This window comes from Dromiciops gliroides, chromosome 1 (genome assembly GCF_019393635.1).
Source record: "Dromiciops gliroides isolate mDroGli1 chromosome 1, mDroGli1.pri, whole genome shotgun sequence".
In the NCBI taxonomy this organism is placed as follows: domain Eukaryota; kingdom Metazoa; phylum Chordata; class Mammalia; order Microbiotheria; family Microbiotheriidae; genus Dromiciops; species Dromiciops gliroides.
In genome coordinates, this window is record NC_057861.1 from 457,692,979 (window position 1) to 457,712,965 (window position 19,987).

The 19,987-nt window shown below is 38.9% G+C and overlaps 1 protein-coding gene across 6 annotated transcripts in view; it reads right to left on the reverse strand.

Moving 5' to 3' along the window:
* Positions 1 to 551: 551 nt before the first annotated feature.
* MCTP1 (multiple C2 and transmembrane domain containing 1) overlaps positions 552 to 19,987 on the reverse strand; it is a 793,635-nt gene continuing 774,199 nt past the window's right edge. For all 6 annotated transcript variants that reach the window (XM_044001060.1, XM_044001042.1, XM_044001050.1 and 3 more), the window contains 4 exons: positions 14,148 to 14,257; positions 9,147 to 9,256; positions 6,463 to 6,560; positions 552 to 5,075 (listed from right to left, as the gene is read on the reverse strand). In XM_044001060.1, the coding sequence (XP_043856995.1) occupies positions 5,004 to 5,075; positions 6,463 to 6,560; positions 9,147 to 9,256; positions 14,148 to 14,257 (390 nt within the window). In that variant the 3' untranslated portion in view covers positions 552 to 5,003. The remainder of the gene's footprint in view (positions 5,076 to 6,462; positions 6,561 to 9,146; positions 9,257 to 14,147; positions 14,258 to 19,987) is intronic.

Consider the following 19,987-nt stretch of genomic DNA (forward strand, 5'->3'; position numbering starts at 1 on the left):
GTGGTGCAGTGGATAGAGCACTGGCCCAGGAGTCAGGAGTACCTGAGTTCCAATCCAGCCTCAGACACTTAACACTTACTAGCTGTGTGACCCTGGGCAAGTCACTTAACCCCAATTGCCTCACTAAAAAAAAAATAATAATAATAATAATAATACTGGGGCTTTACCAAAGAGAAGAGTGTGGCTTTATTTCACACAAAACAACTGCAATCACAGGAAAGGCTCCATGGAGCCTAGGAATGGTGAGTATTCAAACCAAATTAACAGGTAAGCATTCTGCATTCAATATACAGTTATGATTGTCTTACAATATATATTCTACTCTTCAGCATTTAAAAAAAAATAACAATAAAATTAATATCCTGGGGCTTTGATTGGAAGTATAAGCCTTGATATTTCTATCTCTCCATAAATTTCTGTAGTGCTGTTTTTGTTGTTCAGTTATTTCAGTTGTCCGATTCTTCATGACCCTATTTGGAGCTTTCTTGGCAGAAATTGGATTGGTTTACCATTTCCTTCAGCTCATTTGACAAATGAGGAAACTAAGGCAAACAGGGTTAAGCGACTTACCCAGGGTCACACAGCTAATGTCTGGGGCCAGATTTGAACTCAGAATGATGAGTCTTCTGGACTCCAGTCTTGTTACTCTGTTGTGTCACCTAGCTATCCCCAATGCTGCTACTTTGGTGCTAAAACCCAAGACATGTATTAAACATACAAAGGGAACAAGGGCTTGTTGAATAAGTCAGGGAGTCTTTAATACAGAGGGGACTGGAGTCATCAACTCTTAAGAAAGTCAACTTGGATACAGAAATCAAGCGGTTAATTGTTTGTATTCACAGATGTGACAAAACTCATCACTAAGACTTCCTCTGCTCTTAAATACAGAGTGGACATGCCATTAAAGGACTTTCTTAAAATAGTTTGGGAGTGTCAAATGGATGGAGAGCTCTCTGTGGAAATCACAAAGTAAATGAGAGAAGGCTTAGAAGGGAAACCCCTAATTCTACAGATACCTAATAATCTCTCTGCTAACTTTGTCACACTTACTGATTAAAACTCCCTCAAAATTACATTCAGTTGATGTCAATGTTGTCAATATAACATGAGAACTTTTCAAAACTTGTGATTTTTAGAGTATATTCTCTATGCTGAGACACTGAGTTCATTTAGAGTCCTTAGACATCGTCTACCCAAATTCCCAAGAGTCATACTAAGTATGACTAAGTATGCTCCTTTGAGGGATAATTCTTGCTTCTTTTTGTTGTTGTTTTTAAATTTGGACCTTTTCATTGGTGTAGACACAAACCCAATGAGGAAATTTCCTCCACCAATGAATATTTACAATGTTTAGTCTTTTTAAGTGTCGACAGAGACAGAAACTCACAAAGTCAGTCATGGATTTGAGATGGAATTTGTTTTTTTTTCTTTACAGGGCAATGAGGGTTAAGTGACTTGCCCAGGGTCACATAGCTAGTAAGTGTCAAGTGTCTGAGAACAAATCTGAAGTCAGGTCCTCCTGAATCCGGTTTCAGTGCTTTATCCACTGCACCACCTAGCTGCCCTTGAGGTGGAATTTGAATTCAGGTTGTTCTAGGCAGTTTTTCTCTCCCCTACACAAAGGCTGATAATACAAGTTTGTGGAATATGTCCAAACATAGTTGAAGGATTTTTACTGAACTTACTCCCTATCAAATATTGAGGCATGGTTAATTAGTGCCATGGCTTTGGCAATCCTGTTCTAAATCAGCTTCACTTACAATGCTCATCTGTTGAGAATAGGCATGTTTGAGCCCTGCTTTCACAGAGCTGACTTTGCAAGAGCACTTTGGATTGAAATCTATCACACAGCTCTGAGAAAACAAGATCTAGGCCTCATAAGAAGGGATTTTCAAAAAGAAATGGCTCAGTCCCCTGCTGTCGACAATAAGCAGGTTTCCCCCAATTATTATTTCCAGGCCATGTCTGTAGCAATAACATCAATCCCTTCCTGCATTGTTGGCCTGCTAAGGAAGGGAGCATTCACAGGGCAAAGAGGACAGTGCTTGAAGTCAGGAGTCCTAGGTTCTTGAACCAGCTAGAGGACTCTAAGCAAGTCTTAGGGCCGAGCCTGGGTTTCTTCATCTGCAAAATGGGAACGATACTTATGCTACCTACCTTCTAGAATGTTTGTGAGCCCTTGTCATCCTAAAGTGCTATGCAAATGTTATCATACAGAGGAATAGTTCAGGGTAATTACTCCTATATTTGCCTGCCACTTCCAGAGTTTTACTGGAATCTCTCTTCCCATACTCTCGGCTCATAAAGAATAAGGTTTAAAAAAAGAAATTCTTCCTAAGCATCAGAACAATTTTTTTGAATGACCAAACAAAGCCTGTAACAATAATAATAAGGAGAATAGCTAGCATTTATATAGTCCTCTAAGGCCTACAAAGTACTTTACACATGTTCTCTTTATTTCATCTTCACATCAACCCTTTAAAGTAGGTGCTATTATTATCCCCATTTTTATAGATAAGTAATTTCTTGCCCAGGGTCACACAGCTAGTTGATGTTTAAGGCAGGAACTGATATCAGGTCTTCCTGACTCCAATTCTAACACTATCTACTGTTCACTTAAAGTGTCACTTTAAGAAAAGGTATGCATTCCAGGAAAAGAGAGACAAAAAGAGTAGGACTGTGAGTGTACTGATTATACTTGGAAATAATCATTCTCTTTTGCGTTTTAATGCAGTAAATGTGTAGTAAACATTACCAGTGAAGTAAACATCTGAAATTGGGTACAGTGAAAGAACAGAAATTTGCACATAGATTAATGGTTAATATTCCACTGGGCACATCTGAGCTTTGCAGAAGAATATCAGGCTTACTGATCATCTGAGGTCTGCAGACGACACCAGAATGGAACATAGATTTTACAGAAGCTCTAACTGAAAGTTATTTCAAACAAACAATAGGTCCCCATCAATAAAGTTTCAAGAGTAACAACTTCATTCATGGTATATTGTTCCTTAACAACAAATAGTAACAGTATGGGGATGTGCACATTCCCAATTGTTCAAGATAAACTGGATGAGCTACAAGGAGCACAGTGAGGTCAAAGCCTTTTGGCAAAAAGGGAATTTGATTGGCATCTTTCAAGCATATTGTATAAACAGAAAGGATCAAAAGAGTGCTATCATAAGAAACAGTATTTATCAATCTATCTGTCACTTAAAATATTTTTTAAAATCAGTTTCCATGAGATAAGTGCATTTTTAAAGAATATTCCTCTAGACAGAAATACAGACATTTCTCCCACTCCAACATTTTTCCAACTTGTCTCTCTTTAACTCACTCTAACATAATCCCTACCCAAGTCTATTATTAGAATGGTAGAAAACATTCTTTGTAACAATTCCAACCAAAGCTTGATCCCCTATCAAGTCAGGAAAGTGAGAATTTCTCTCTAGATGATTTCTCTCTCGAGGTGTATTCTCTACTTGACACAGAGGGAATTAAGTACAAAAACTGCTGTGGAGAGTCTTGCAAATGCAACTGAAAGTGTTCATTCTGCTGGGATTAGTGAACAATGTTCAAAGGTAAACCATTTTTCCTCCCTAAATGAGCAGTCTAATTTATACAACTGATTTTCATGCAGGGGGACCAGATCCATATTAGTAGAAATTGCCATTTCATAAATTAAAGAAATGAAATATTGGCATATCACTCACCATGCTCCATCCTCCTCAATTAAAATTCATATTGATAGTTGGAACCATCGTATACAATGAAGCACTTTATATGATATTGTCATAAAAAAGTAAAGTCTTTTTTTTTAAATGAAAACTTTAAGAGTTCTTCACCATCAGCGTGGTTAACTTCAACCACAGACTTTCACTCTTTAAATACAAACCAATAACTTGTAGTCTTAGTAAGCCCTCTGGAGAAGTTAAGTCTTGCCCATGTGAACACAACCAATATGCACCAGGGGCAGGTGTTGAATGTGGGGCCTTCCTGACGCCAAGGCTGGTTCTATCCATTACCCTAATACCAGCTCTTGAGAACAGTTACTTATTAAAATTCCTTAGCCAGACAAAGGGTGTTCATAACTGGATACCAAAAGCCATTATGGATTCAGATTGCTAATGCTGTTATTGATAACCATACTGGGTTTGATAATCTGATAATTCAGTACAAATTAAAGTATTATAGTATAATCATGTGTACTATACAAAAAGTCATATGCAATCACTTAGAAACCTGGCAGTATTTAATTTTAGACCTATCTAGGATTTAAAGTCCTCAAATGGAATGATGTACAAGGAGTGGAACTTCTGTTCCTCATGGACCTCAAGAGCCGACAATTCTCTTGAAGGCTAAATGCACCTTCATTCATTCATTCATTCATTCATTTAGAAGCAGCCCTAGCAAGTCTAAGTTAATTTACACCCAAAGTAAATAGGGTCCAAATTATAGAATCTATGATAAACTTCACCACCAAATGATGGGGCTGGTTGATTGTTTTTCTCCCCTCTTGAAATGAGAAAAACTGCAATGGATAATATTTTGGATAGAAAATAGTCAATGAAAACCAAACAAACCACAATTCACCTCTAAGAATCAGATTGAGATTTACATTTTTATAGATTTAACCAGACACAGCTGAGTTTTTAATCCGATATTCTAGCCTGTTCACTAAAACCATCATAAGTATCTTCCCATGTATTTTTTTTTTTTTGCATTGGCTTTTTTAATGTTATACTTTCATCCACAGCTAGCAAGGGTTTCACATAACCAGAGCCAAACTTGAAACCCTTATCAAACTGATTCTGTACAACGGAAGTATATTTTCAATGACATATGCCTTTGTACAATATTTACAGATTCTCTCCATCATGATAAAAAAAAGACAAAATAAATAAAAACATAAAGGAAGGAAATGTTGCTGAGGCTGGGGGCTTTTTTTTTTCTTTTATCTTTCTCAAACAGATGCTGCTGGTCTCCTCAGTGCGTGAAGCTGGCTAGCCAAGATTGTTTTTCTTCCTTTTACATGGACTATGACTGGGATCTTGTTTCAGTTCTTGGTACTGCACCTGTTTAAACAGAGAGTTCAGAGAAAGACTGGTCAGGTGGCCACTTACTGGCAAAAGACTGAAAAGCGAAGGAATGAGAGAGTGTGCCTGGGGGAGGGAGGAGGGGTGTTCTCTTGATGCAAGCTGCATGGTATCTGCAGCTGGGCTGCAGAAACAATGGAGTGATAGAGCTAGAATCGAAAAGGAAAACAGCATTAGGAAAATCCTGCCAGGAAATACATGAGTGCACTCATGTAAACTTTGGTGATGGGCTAGGGTCTTTTTCTCTTCACCACAAGATATTACACTGGAAGAAAAAACAAACCCAACAAATCACTACATGCAACAGTATTTTTTTTTTTTAAAAAGGCCTGGATGATGATAATTCTTTGCAACTTCACAGGCTTTATTTGTTTCTGAATAAATTTTTAAACTCGGACTCAGTTTATATTCGTGTTTGAAAAACTAGACCAAATGGTCTAGATATAGTAGAGTCGGTTCTTCAACTTAGCCTATCTGGGAGCATTGGTAGATCCCGTGAAGATAATGGAGAAGTTAACATTGTCATCAACAGGAAGAGCCCTTTCTTTCCTTGTGATATGAGGCTCTTCTTCCTTCACATATCACTTGTTAGGTGAAAGTCCATTTACAAGGATCTAGCCCAACTCTTTTTTACTGATAAAAAGTCTGATGCTCTGAGGAAGTGAAAGGATTTGCCCACAGCCACAGCTAGTTAGTGGAAAAGCCAGGACTCCCATCTCTGCTGTCTCCCAACTACTCCAGTGCTTCTTCCGTTATACCACTTAGCCTCCTTACCTATCAAGGAAATAAAAATCCTCTGCTCATCCCCTCAAAATAGCTCCACTCATCAGCTTGATTCTTCAGGTCTCTCCAAAGGGTGAGGGGAATGTTTCTCCATTAAATGTCTGCTAGTTTATTTTGTTTTCATAATCTAATATTCCTATTTCCTCCCTTCAGGTGGTGCTGGCCCCAGGCAGCAGCATACCCCTCAACCAAATCCAGCTGAATATCATTTGGGGGTTGTTCCCAATCCTCCCCGCAGGTTGACTGGACAATTCCCTCTTGTGAATACCCATTCTTCCAAACATTCTTCTTGTGACCAGTTAAGCTGGAAGTTTCTCACTGACAAAATCCAAGTGAGGACTCATTTCTGAATGCAATAGAAAGCACTGCTTCAGGCCCTATTAACTTAAACTGGCTCCCCCTGAAGATTCAAAATCAACTGAACAGAGAATTCAAAACTCAAAGACTTAATGGGACACCAGATTACAAAACTAACGACAATAATAGAACCTTGCAAAAATTAAATGTAAGAACAACCCTATACAGAACAGCATATCTAAATTTAACAACTAATAACATCAAAGCATTTCAAAAGGCTACTCACTACTTGTACGTCAGAAGGTACTCGGGAAAGGAAGTCAAGTAGCTCATTGTTATCAATCGCATATGGGCTCCGAAGCTTCTTTGTAAATTTATTGATGCCTGGAAAAGCAATGGTTGAAACATTATTAAAATCCATATTTTTTTTACTCCCCTCTATTTTGGGGGGGACGGGGCAATGAGGGTTAAGTGACTTGTCCAAGGTCACACAGCTAGTAAGTGTCAAGTGTCTGAGGCCAGATTTGAACTTGGGTCCTCCTGAATCCAGGGCCAGTACTTTATCCACTGAGCCACCTAGCTGCCCCCGCCCCTAATTATTGAAAGCACATTTCCCATGATGTTTAATAACTATTTGTTGTTTTTTTCCCCCAAGTCAACTAGCATTTATTAAACTCTAGTCACTGTGCTAAGTGCTCAAGATACAAAGAAAAGCAAAAATGAGTCCCAGCTCTTGACAAGCTTATAGTCTAATGTAGTAAGTTATTTACATTGGACAGTGATTTGAAGTTATATCTTGTGAGATAACCATTTACCTGGAGGGCTACCCCTTCCACCCTGGCCTGCTGTTGTAACTGTTTGGGCTACCTCTGCATCAGTCTGGTAAGAATGAAAGGTAACTCTTCTTTCACATCTCTGGGAGGTCATTTATAAATTAGAACAAAGTTTTAGTCATTTCCTTATTTTCTTCTCAATAGAAAATTGACCCATTATTAGTTTGGGATTTTGTTTTGTTTTTTAACCATGAAAGCTAAAATTTCAAAACTTTTTGGTTCCCACTATAATCTGTGTTGGAAATGGATCTAACAGTATTAGGGATTGTACACATTGGGTGCTTTAAATGAAATAGATTACGAGCATTTCCAATTTCTTAACTGAGGATTCAGGAGGTAAATGAAACATGTATACAACACACTCAACCCCTCATGAAATAATTGGCTTCAGTCTCTGTCTCATGTGGGGTGTGGCCTGAATAGTTATTAAATTTCTGATTAATATTTCAATAATGATCTACCCACTAAGGGCAACAAAAACAAATAGAATTCTTTTTCTATTTAATCTGATGAAACAACAGGCCCAAACATTTGTTCTGAAGTGACATGTAAGTCGATTTTCCTTAGGAGTCCACTAAAAGTTACTTAACTAGATTCCACTAATGTGTACCACAAAATATAGAGATGCCTTTTTGTTACATGGATGTTTTTCAGGTTTTTATAAGAACTGCCTTGCTAAGCCAAGGACAAGCCTGACCCTGCCTGGTCTGGAGGTAATAAACTGCCCTAAGGTGACACTTTTCCCTAATTCCTTCAGTAAAACAGCATCTGTTTTAAATATAGAAATGAATGAAAGATGAGGAACTAAACATTCAGTAAATACAGTGGAACCGCTCCTGCTCCTTCTTCCCTCTTGTGGTAAGAACAGTGTCATAGTCTGGAGTTTCTTTAAATTGTAGGATTCCAGAAAACAGCCCAAGTTTTGTTTTGGTTTTTAGGGGTCAAAGGAAATGAATGGCCAAAGATACTGGGGTCCACATTAGGTATGACAAGGCAGCCTCTTCAAACTTGAAAAGACGAGTTTGGAGACAGACTATCCCTAATGCCACTGATCATTTTATCGAAGCAGATTGTCATAAAGCTCTTTCAATACAAAAAAAAATGCTAAAAAGCCTGCTCCTACATTTTACCTCTGCTCTTTTTTCCTTTTGACAGCCAGATGCTTTTTTGGAAGTTCATGACCCATTTTGGTTCCTTGTTTCATATTAGATTAGGTGGGGGGGGCAGTAACAATTCTCCTTCAATATAGTTTCTTTCCCTTTTTCTAACTGATTTATATATAGGCAAAGAAAAATGATTATTTGAAATCATTAACTTGGTGGGTTTATATGGTAGTAGTCCTTGGAGGCTGAAAATTGAGTTTTCCAAACCATGAATTTTGTCAAGAAAGAGAGAAAAAAAATTAACTCCAGACAGCACTGAAAATCTCCCAAATAGGGGTCTGCGTTTAAGAACAGTGGGTAAAAAGTGCTTAACAAAGTGTCTTGGCACCTAGTAGGTGGCTTAATAAATTCTTGTTGACTAGCAATAACTGCATGAACAAGGCAGGACTTAAATATCATCTTGAAAAACAGGTATGTAGTAGGTAGAGATTCTGATTTAGAAGAAATAAAACAGATTTCTTGTTCCTCATCTGTGAAATACTGAGTGTTCTTTTCAGTAAACCTAAAGGTGACCTCTTAGACAGCCTCCCATGCACATACACTTTCATGTTTACGTATGCTATCAGATGATAAAGTACCATAGGGGGGAAGAAAAGCATATTGTCTTAAATGCACCATATAGATTGAAATGCTTCTGTTTGTGTATAAGTGGTGAAAATAAATCAGAGTAATATCTAGACAAAGCTACATTTTGATATATGAAGAATCTGCACAGCCCCATGCTTATAGTATGATGAAGGCTACAATGCCAGGCAAGAAAAATGCATTTTGCAGGTAGGCCTAAATCTTTACACTGTTGTGATTTTTAACTGACCTGTCTCTTTCCATCATGGAGCAGCTTCATGACCATAAATACAGAGAACTACTGACAATATAACTCATCCCTTAAAAACAGTTTGTTCTAAGTAGCTCAGACAGTTTTGCTTTGGTTTTTTTTTTTTATTATTATTTTTTTAAAAAAGGGCTTTACTTACCCCAGACAAGGACAATGTATCTCAGCGGAATGAAATACAGGATGATTGTGAACACACAGAGGGCAGTGATTGCCAGCCAACTTAAGAATGGCACCGTCCAGTTGAATGTACTGAATGAAAAATTAACACGTCAGCAATATCACCATGTGCTTTCAACCAAAGATGAAGCAAGTAATGGCCAGACTTCATATCTGTACAATGGGCCTAATTAGCCTCCATCACTTTCTAACCAGGGTAGAAACTAAGCCACAGAGTGACCATAGGGAGGTGGGAATAAATAACTCTGGTTTCATTCTTTACCAGCTGGTGGTATCCAAGTCAAGTAGAAATGGGCCTACTAAATCATAGGTAAGGATCCCTAAAGCTGCATATTGATGGAGATAATGACATATTATGTTTTTATTTTGTTACATATTTCCCTATCATAACAATCTAATTCTGACACAACTAGAGAGAGCAGCATTGCAGGAAACATGTTTGATAATAGGTGCCCTAGGGACCTTTGACCCTCATCTTCAGTTCTGTCTCCTCCACCCACAGCAGATTCACCTTGTTCTTCTCTTTTTCTTTTTTCTTTTTTTTCAGGGCAATGAGGGTTAAGTGACTTGCCCAGGGTCATGCAGCTACTAAATGTCAAATTTCTGAGGTCAGATTTGAACTCAGGTCCTCCTGAAACCAGGGCTGGTGCTTTATCCACTGTGTCACCTAGCTGCCCCCGTTCTTCCATTTTTCAAACAGACATGTAAAGCAATATTATCTAATTCTTGATAATAATAAACATGCTTGTGAATCCATCATCAACCCTTCCATACTTTCCATGCAAAAATTTGTTAACATGTCTCCAGAGAAGTAACATGTATGAAGATAAGGACAGAATCCTTTGGTCTATGAAACATCTAGATTTCCCATCAAACTGGGACTGCACTCCTTCCTTTGTTGAGTTTTCAGAATTATGTCAAGTAAAGAAGAAAAATTAATTGTTTGTTATAGCTTGTAAAAATTTACCAGCCCACAAAATATTTTCCTCTTGAAAATAGTTGATTAAAAAAATGAGTTTGGTGGTTTTTTTTTTAATTGGAAACACCACAAATTAGATGGAAAGTTGAGTGGAGAGAACACTAGTGGAATGTGGTGTCTTCATACTTCATAATTCTACCTCACCATGGTTCTAGTCACAACACTAGACTATTCCAACACCATTAGTGTGACCTTTATTAAGTTTCTAAAGGACTGATGAGTCAGAGAACACTCAGAGGAGGGCACCTAGAATGGTAAAGGACCTGTTTCAAGATCAGGGGGATGGCAGCTAGATGGTGCAGTGGATAGAGCACCAACCCTGGAGTCAGGAGTACCTGAGTTCAAATCCGGCCTCAGACACTTAACATTTACTAGCTGTGTGACCCTGGGCAAGTCACTTAACCCCAATTGCCTCACTATTAAAAAAAAAACAAAACGATCAGGGGGATGAAGATCATTTGAAGGGACTGGGGATATTTAATTTGGAGTAGAGAAGACTTGGTGGGAGGTGGGAGAGGAAAGAACATAACAGCTGTCTTCCATTATTTGAAGGGTTGTCATGTGGATTAGGACTACACAAAGTGGAAATGAGCTCAGTAGGTAATGGTTTGATACTGATTGAATGTTTTTAAGGAAAAGCTAGATGACCATTTTGTAGGGATTTTGTAATGGGTTGATCAAGCATGGGTCAGGTAAGCTGGTTTCTGAAATTCTTTAATTCTGAGATTCTGTGATTCTATGACTTTCTTTTTGGGGCCTCAGTTTCCTTATCTGTAAAACAAAAGGACAGAAGAGACCTCTAAGATCCCTTCCAGACCTAAAATCCTATGTTGAGTGGCAAGGTAAGAGACAGAAGAGGGGGAGGGAGAAGATGAGAATAAAGAGATTTAAAAAAAAAAAAACAGTACCTCTCCCCCACCCCAATGAAAAGGAAATGGGAAAAGATCCAAGACTGAAATTTTTAAAAATAAGGAATTGCATCTAAAAATGAGAAAGGAACAAAAAAACTTTGTAAAAATAGTGAGTTAAGGCAGAAAGGGGGAAAGTTAATATGTATCTTAGACAAAAGAGAAAGAAAGAACAGAGAAATATAGAGAAATAAAGATGAAAAAGTCCCTGTGATTTTTAAGGATTTGGCTCCCATGTAGTAGTGTAGCAGTTCCCTGGAAAATCACTGACAGCTCTCTAAGAGGAAGGGTATAAAGAATGCAGATACACTCTATGAAGCATCCGGGTCTGATTACCCAGTTAGTTCTATTGTCATTTTCAAATATTTAATGCCATCCCTCAAAATATCTTACCAGTATTAACCTGCCAAAAGGGCACTAATATACTCTGATGTCTGGCTCTTGAACCCCAAAACATCAAGGAGAGGTTGGGCATCCAGTTTATGCAGATTGTCGAGGAAATAAAGGAATTTTATGATAGTTACTCATCTCTGGAAAGTTTGAAGTATGGGTTCTTACCCTTGGACTGTGAGTCATTGGGTTTAGTCAACCTATATGAAGTGCCAAGGGTTGGGTTTGTAGGTGGGTCAACTAGAGTGGATGTGGCAGCCATTTCTTAGATATTCATATTCTCATTCTCTCTCTCTCTCAGCATTTTTCTCATAATTCTTTCTGCCAAAAGAGTCCAAATACTATGGTTGGATTATCTTGGATGCACTACTTCAAATAATTGGTATGGTCTGGTTGTTTTGTTTTTGTTTGTCTTTTTTCTTCGCTAGCAATTTTGACATCTTTCCAAAGTGAACATTATGTAACTGTCACTAGGTGTAGAATCACTTCTTTTCTCCTCAAGGGACACCTGCTCATTTCCTTTCTCCTGCCTGGATCTGCAGTGAACAGAAGGTTGAGGGTCTGCTTGCCTTCCTGTGGCTCAGCTCAGAGCTATCGATCACACTACCCCATGTGTGAGGACATCGACTATCCAATCTGGAAACCTCCTTCTGTGCTGTCCTAGCATGGGCTCTGTGCATTTTGCCTTACTCCTCTTGGAGGAACAAGTAAGAAAGAAATAGCAGAGACAGTCTCCACCAGTGTGACTATTGGCAGGGGGGGAAAGGTTCTGTTGCCCTTTTTTCTAGATTAAAATGTGAAGAACCTTATTCCAAAGTATCTCTCCCCTGCAAAGAAAAGATAAGGGAATGGAGAAATATGAAGAGAAAGAGACAGAGACACAGATGGATGGCAAGAGGAGGGGGATAAAGAAGACAAGGCAACAGAGAGGGGGTGGAGAGAGAAGGAAACGATGGGGGGGGGGGAGATTTTGATTCATTTCAGGAATGCAAAGAGGTTACTTCAATGATGATTTCATGAAAAAGATGGTGTCCACAAAGGGGCTTTGCTATCTTGTGAAACTACTTTCAAGACAAACTATTTTCACTGGTTTGGTCCCAGGAGAAGCATCTCTTTTTCAGTACCCCACAGTTTCTTTGTGCACAAATCATAATGTTGGCAAGGCTTTGAAACATTGCCATTTAGCCCACACCATGGAAAGCTCTGCAGAGTCCAGATGTCCTCCACACTGCTCTATAGCCAGGACTCAGCCTTTTTCTTCAAGTGGCCATGTATATTTTCTGGCCAAACACCTGTTCCAGGGTGGCAGCTTCCCACCATTCAGAAATGGTAGATTAAAAAACAACTTATTTCTCCTCCTCCCCTTGACTTTAAAGCAAATAATTCAAAGTTTTCTGCATTAGAAAGCATAGTTTTTTTTCATCTTCACATCTCAGACTTAGATATAGCAGGCCCAGGGAAAGAACAATAGTTAACTCGGAAATGTACAATATCAGGATAGAACCTTGTATGTTTTAGAGTACTGATGTGTGGGTTGGAAAGAAAGGTTCTTGGGGACAGAAATAACATGAATTATATGAGGAGAAGGCCTTGGAAATCTGTGAGTGAATGCTGCTTGGAGGAGAATTTGGGAGAGGAGATTGCTACAGTCATTGTTATTACCCTGCCTCCCCCCAAAAGGAAATTCAGCACCTATGAGTATGTGGAGCTATATTACAAAAGAAAGCATTCAAAATAAAATATTATTATCCCCTCAGTAAAATGAAAGGCACTGGATGAATAGCTTACACCTTGAGTTCAAATAATTCACTTCCACCAAAGTCAGTGTAAGCCTTAAATCCTGAATCTGCTGGGTATGAATAATAAGCAAAGCTATGAGTACATAAGTGGAAACTATAGGAAATACATCTATCTACAAAGTGCCATTGCTTAGAATAGGCCATTAGCAGTCATTATGGAGACTAGAATAACACTTATGTTTAGTAACAAATCCTTTTAAATTCACATTCCTTTTAAAAAAAATTGTTTCTATAAAGAGTATTTCAGTAAGTTAGAATATTTGTAACAAAACTAAACAAAAATTAAAAACTGCCTCCGCTCTTTCATTCTAGCTCAGGCCACTTTTCTTTAAGAAAAAGATTACAAAAAGTTCCAAAATGACAAGATGATAACAAATTTCTCTGGCAGCTATGACCTCCACTACTTAATTTACAAAAACTGGGGAGAACCGAAGACAGTTCCTTACATGTTACTCTACGTAAAACAAACCTTTTTGTATTCAAGGTAACCTCAGTACGAAGAAAACTTGCCCAACAATAAAGTGCAAGTATATATTGAATACCTGAATTCTTTATTGAGCAGGGTGGGGTTTCCCCCCTTTTTCTATTCCATTTAAGAACAAAGTGCTTTGGTTTTTAAATGTGCTAAACTGAAGTAAGAAATAATCCCATCCTTAAAAGTGACAGCTATGATTCCATTCCAACCAATATGTGCTAAATTTCAGAATGAAAATGACAAAACCTTCTTAAATCTCAGGGTTGGCAGAAAAAGTAAATAATGAGGAGACCAAGCAATAGATTGCCCAGAAGTCCCCTGCCAAGAAAACCATGTGATACTCTGCCCTCTAAGAAACAAATGGGAGTCCTATCCCAAAGGAGGCCAGGTCCCATACGTCAGCAGCACTCACTTTTTTATCCTCTCTCCAAAGGATGCCACTTCATCAAGGATGTTCTGGACGCTGACACACACCTCTTGGATAGCATAGATTTTATTTATGAATCCTTTTTTTTCACTGTCCTAAAACATAATTAAAAAGAGACAGTCAGTATTAAGGGGGGAGAAAATTCTTGAATTCTTTGAATTGACCTTGTAATTTTTTTTTTAATTTTGGAAATACGTGTGCGTGTGTGTGTGTGTGTGTGTGTGTGTGTGTATGTGATATGATGTATGTAAACTAAATGTATTGGGGACAAGGATCCTATAAATACATAAAATCTAAAATAAACAAATAGATACATAAATACATAAATTCTGCTAAAGCAAGATTATCTATTAAATCACAGGATTTAGAACTGAAATAGACCTCCTACTAACCCTAATCTCACCCTCTCTTTTAACAGATTTGAAAATATCCAGAGTGAAGAGGGTGGGGGGGAGTAGGCAGTGATTTGCCCAAGGTGACAGATAATAAATAGCAAAGTGGAGAACTGAACCCAAGCCCTCTGCATTCATATCTTTTCTCTGTTGGATATAAGGAGTAAATGGTAAATAGGGGTACAGAGAAGCACACGACCCTTCCCTAGTTTAAAAGTGACTTTAGGGTCAGCTATGTGGCACAGTGGATAAAGCACTGGCACTGGATTCAGGAGGACCTGAGTTCAAATCTGGCCTCAGACACTTGACACTTACTAGCTGAGTGACCCTGGGCAAGTCACTTAACCCTCATTGCCCGGAGAGAGAAAAAAAAAGAGTGACTTTAAGTCACAAGACCTGGGTTCATCCTTTGGTTCTGACTTCCGAAAACATTACAATTAATAATACAAAGGGAATCCCCCCCCCCCCCGCCACTCCCATTTCATTGAACCAGCTCCTAGACCAACCTCAGGAACCTCTCTATTTCACCACAGTTCCTTGTCCCAATTTTAACCCCAGAAGTCTAAATTTTGCAGTAGTTTCAGAAAACTCAGCAGTAGAGAAAAATGGGAAATGAGTTATGAAAGGGAAACTGTTAGCAAGTAGGGGAAAAATGCCTATGTAAAGATTGTTAGTCTTGAAGTGAACAGTTGCAAACTACATCAGAGCAACTCGGGAGGTCGGTAAAGTTTGAACACTTTTAGATATAGAATTTATCTGATTCAGTAGCACAGGCTATTAGTAATCAGTTTACCACTTTCAATTCTCTGTAATTCAAAAGGGCACAGGGTTCATACCAAATTCAAGCTAGGTTAAAGTACAAGGGAAGCTTGGTAATTGACCCAAGGGCAAGTGAGGAATTGAGTTTTGACTATACCAACCAAAAACTAAGGAACTTGGAGAGGTAAGCACCCCCCAGGGTCTCCTTTGAAATGTAAATTAGTTTTGACTGCCCCCCAGAAAACTTTTGTCCCACTGGCTAGATTGTTCTTACAGTTAGAAAGTGAAGTTGTAGAGAACTGGAGAGGTGGATACTATTAGAAAGTGTAGGGGCAGCTAGGTGGCAGTGGATAAAGCACTGGCCCTGGATTCAGGAGTACCTGAGTTCAAATGCAGCCTCATACACTTGACACTTACTAGCTGTGTGACCCTGGGCAAGTCACTTAACCCCCACTGACCCACAAAAAAAAAGTGTAGGTGAGGGGAACTGGAGGGACTTGTTTCCTGTTCAAAGGGGGATGCTGAAATGGATAGTGTGAGCAGAAATCCAGCTGGGATGTAAAAAGAGAAAATTCTTTGGGTAGAGCAAACTCAAGACTTGGAGGGAGTGGGAGAAGGAGGCTAAGGAAAAAAAGAGGAAAATAGATAAGGATTATTAAATCTAACTATTTACATTTCATGGAAGACCAGAGGTTACCTACTATTCCTGTAGATTTAAACACTGGAGGAGTGTTTAAATTTGTAATATTTGCCTCTTATTTTTAACTTTGCCCCCTTCCCCTTCTCCCCGCCCCCAACTCCCACCAGAGTCTCTCTGGTTGTTTGCATTAAAAACCTTTGGTTTATGAGAGCTTCCTAAAGGAAGATCTTGATAGAAGAGAGGGTGGGGCCTGACAGAGTTCTAAGGAAAGAAGCAGGCCAAGCCCTGGAGTTCTGGAAAGAAAAGCTGGGCCAGAGGGAACAAGAGGACCTGGAATGAAATTCAGGCCTCTGCAGAAGGAAGAACTGGTGGTGGTCCTTCCAACCATTTGAAATTCTGCTTTGGAATCTAGTACCACCCAAATTTGCCCAGCTGGCTTTGTAGAGACCATCCAATCCAGCTTCCATGACTGTGTGAATGTCTACGGAAATGTAGATCCAATTTCATTCATCTGACTTCCTTTGAACACTTGAACATTGTGCCAGAATGCTTGAGACCTCCTCATGTGGCAGTCAGTACTTACTGGAAGGAGCCAGGGGTACTGGAATAATAAAGCTACAGCCACATTTACATGCCGACTTCCTATCCATTTCAGAGGAGCCCTGGGCACTTTACACATGAAACACTTTGCTCAGTTGGACTTCAGCCACCTCAAAACAGAGGGGATGTATTAAAGGCAACTGGCACACTCTCTGCCACTGAGGTGAAATCACTGTGGCCAGTGACATGGGAGTTAATTTATAACCAGACCCAGTATAGTCATATTGAAATTAAATTTCCAAGGGAGACCTCAAAACAGATTTTTCACCTCACTTGTGTTTAAATGGAATGTGGGCCAGGGAGGGTAGATGTATTCCATAAAACATCTCACTAATGGTAAGGTAAGCAAATACCACCCACCCCATGTTACTCTCTTCAGAAGTCACATGCCAGTACAAACATGGATGCCTCAACCTCTCATCTTTTTTCCTCCTCCAGTTAAAACAAAAAAATTTTAACTCAATTACATAATTATGTTCTTTAGAATAAAAAAATAACTAAAGGCCACTTCCTGTACACTTCATAACATATTCTGGGCCAATAAACACCTTGGCCTCTGGCCCTTGCTTTCTTGAATTCAGGCTAAGTTTAATCATGTGTATAGAATGAAGCATCTCCATGAATTCTTTTTGAAAAGGGAATCAAAATTGGGGCTGAAGCATAACATGTATAAGACAGAAAATTTTCCTAATAAGGCATAATGTTTTATCTTTTTGTTATAATTGACCTTCTCAATTCTCAAGTTTAGGATGACAAAATACTCCCCCATCTGTGGTGGACTGGCTATCTGAGGAGACACTGTAAGAAAGGTAGGGGAAAGGGGCAGCTAGGTGGTGTAGTGGATAAAGCACTGGTCCTGGATTCAGGAGTACCTGAGTTCAAATCTGGCCTCAGACACTTGGCACTTACTAGCTGTGTGACCCTGGGCAAGTCACTTAACCCTCATTGCCCTGCCCCCCCCCAAAAGAAACTTCTATCTTTGAGAAGGCACCTCACCTCCCCCACCCCTCTTTGAAGGGGGGGGGAGTCAACAGATATGCAGCTGCAATAAAATAGCAATTTTTTAATGTATTGCTCAGCTTTGCCAAATTTATTTTCCATTTTTATTTTTTTTAAATTTGTTATAAGGAATGGCTTTCTGAGAGAGGAGAGAATTAATGGGGGGTGTTAGGAAATGGAAAGATGAAAAATATTTTAAGAGAACTCATTTCAGGTATTGTGGTCTGTTCTTCTTTATGCCTCATCTCAAAACTTTTCCTATGACTGGCACTAGGCCAAATAATTGACAAAGGATGTGAAATTTGAGAGCTTCGATTCAATGATAGAATGCAAGAAACATTTTGGAAACTATCATTTTATATGTCAGTGTGTATTCTATATGGGGCTTTGGTTAACTGAGAGGACATTCATGGAAATTTATCTATAAAGACCATTTTTAACCAACACTCCCAAACTTTAGAGTGAGATGTAAACTAAACCCTCTCATAATCAGTTGGTGGTATTGGTTTCCTTTTGGCTTCCTACTCTTAATTTCCCTTCTCCAAAGCAAGAAGATGCTTTGCAATGCTAGCAAAGCTCTGAAAAGTAAATGCTTTGAAATAGAAATTTTATATTAAAATCTCTTTTATCACAAACTGTCTCCCTCCACTGTGGTCTCCAATGAATGAAGTAATTACTCTTTATATATAGTATATGACCCAAAACTGCAATGGGTAATGGAATTGCTCTGTGTTGCATTCCAATATTTCATACTTTTTTCCCTCTAATGTTCAATACTTTATTAGTAGAGAATAAATTGGTACATTTCTTTTATTGTCGTTTTTGCTTTCCTTTATAAACCAGCTTGGATGAAGGAAATATCATATAGTATTTAATCATCCAAAGGTTCAGTAGTGACACTACTTTAAAAATGCATTATTAAAGTTTCTTCTGAAGATGTTAAAAAAATTACCCATAAAAGACAGCCAGTGGCTATAAATCAGGAAGCATGTGAGATTTATATTGTAAAACTATTTCTAATGATTCAGAATAATTTTTAAGCAATCTTTTTTTTTATTTATTAGATTTTTAACTTGCCTCTAAAATATTGTAAACAACTGTAAGGCAGTACCAAGGAGTCTTCCTCACATCTGTCTATGCTGGAATATAATACTTATGTTACCAACAAATTACACCAGATTCTCCAAGGGCTTAAATTGTTCCTTAGTGGCTAAAGCTTTCTTGGAAAAAACACATTCATTCCTTCAGGTCAGCAAGGTATCACTCCATTCACTGAGGCAATAACTTTTTTAAAAAAGAGTATCATAATGGCCTAGCAGAGTCAAGGTGTCTATTTTACAGGGAGAAAATAGTGCGAATATTGAGAAAACCAGGCTGATTACCTTTCAACTTCAAGATGGAACTTTTTGGGTGGGGGCAGCTAGGTGGCTCAGTGGATACAGCACTGGCCCTGGATTCAGGAGGACCTGAGTTCAAATCTTGCCTCAGACACTTGACACTTACTAGCTGTGTGACCCTGGGCAAGTCACTTAACCCCAATTGCCTCACCAAAAAAAAAAAAAAAAAGATGAATTTTGGGGCTGGCCCAAACACGTGATTTCATTTGCATAGCTCCCAATGAGCAAACTCCCTTTAGTAGCTGGTCTGCCATTTCTAGTCTTAGAGAGATACCTGGGGGACTGGGACCTGCCCAGGTTAACAGTCAGTATGTTTGAGAGGCTTACAAACTCCAAGGCCAGCTCTCTATGCACTATGCCTCTCAAAAACATTTACCAATCTGAAATTCTGAATATACTTGGGACAGCAGAACCCAAGCCAAAAGGCTTTCAGTGTGCTTGCATTCTGACTGACATCCCACCAAGGTTCTTTCTTGGTAAGAACACTCGTTTCCTTCTGTGGTGGCATAGCTCTGACTGTTGAAGGTTAACAGGTATTTGAGAGAAAAATTGTATCTTGGTTACCATGTCTTGGAGGTTTTAATGCTTTCATCTCTGGAACTGCCCATCTGGGGGTCAGCTGTTTCAAATCATGACTATCTCAACTGACTATTTTTTTTTTGAGGTAATCAGAGTTAAGTGACTTGCCCAGAGTCACACAGCTAGAGTTTCTGAATACAGATTTGAACCTACTGACTCCAGGGCCAGTGCCCTATCCACTGCACCACCTAGCTGGCCTTGTTTCTCTATTTTAGCAAAGTCCCACCCAAGCTTTACTTCACTCACTACTTCCCAACTGTTGTTGTTTGTCCTTCATTCTTTTTTTTTCTTTTTTGGGGGGAGGGAGGGTGGAGAAATGAGGGTTAAGTGACTTGCCCAAGGTCACACAGCTAGTGTCACCTGTCTGAGGTCAGATTTGAACTCAGGTCCTCCTGAATCCAGGGTTGGTGCTTTATCCACAGCACCACCTGGCTGCTCTGTCCTTCATTCTCAAAGAGG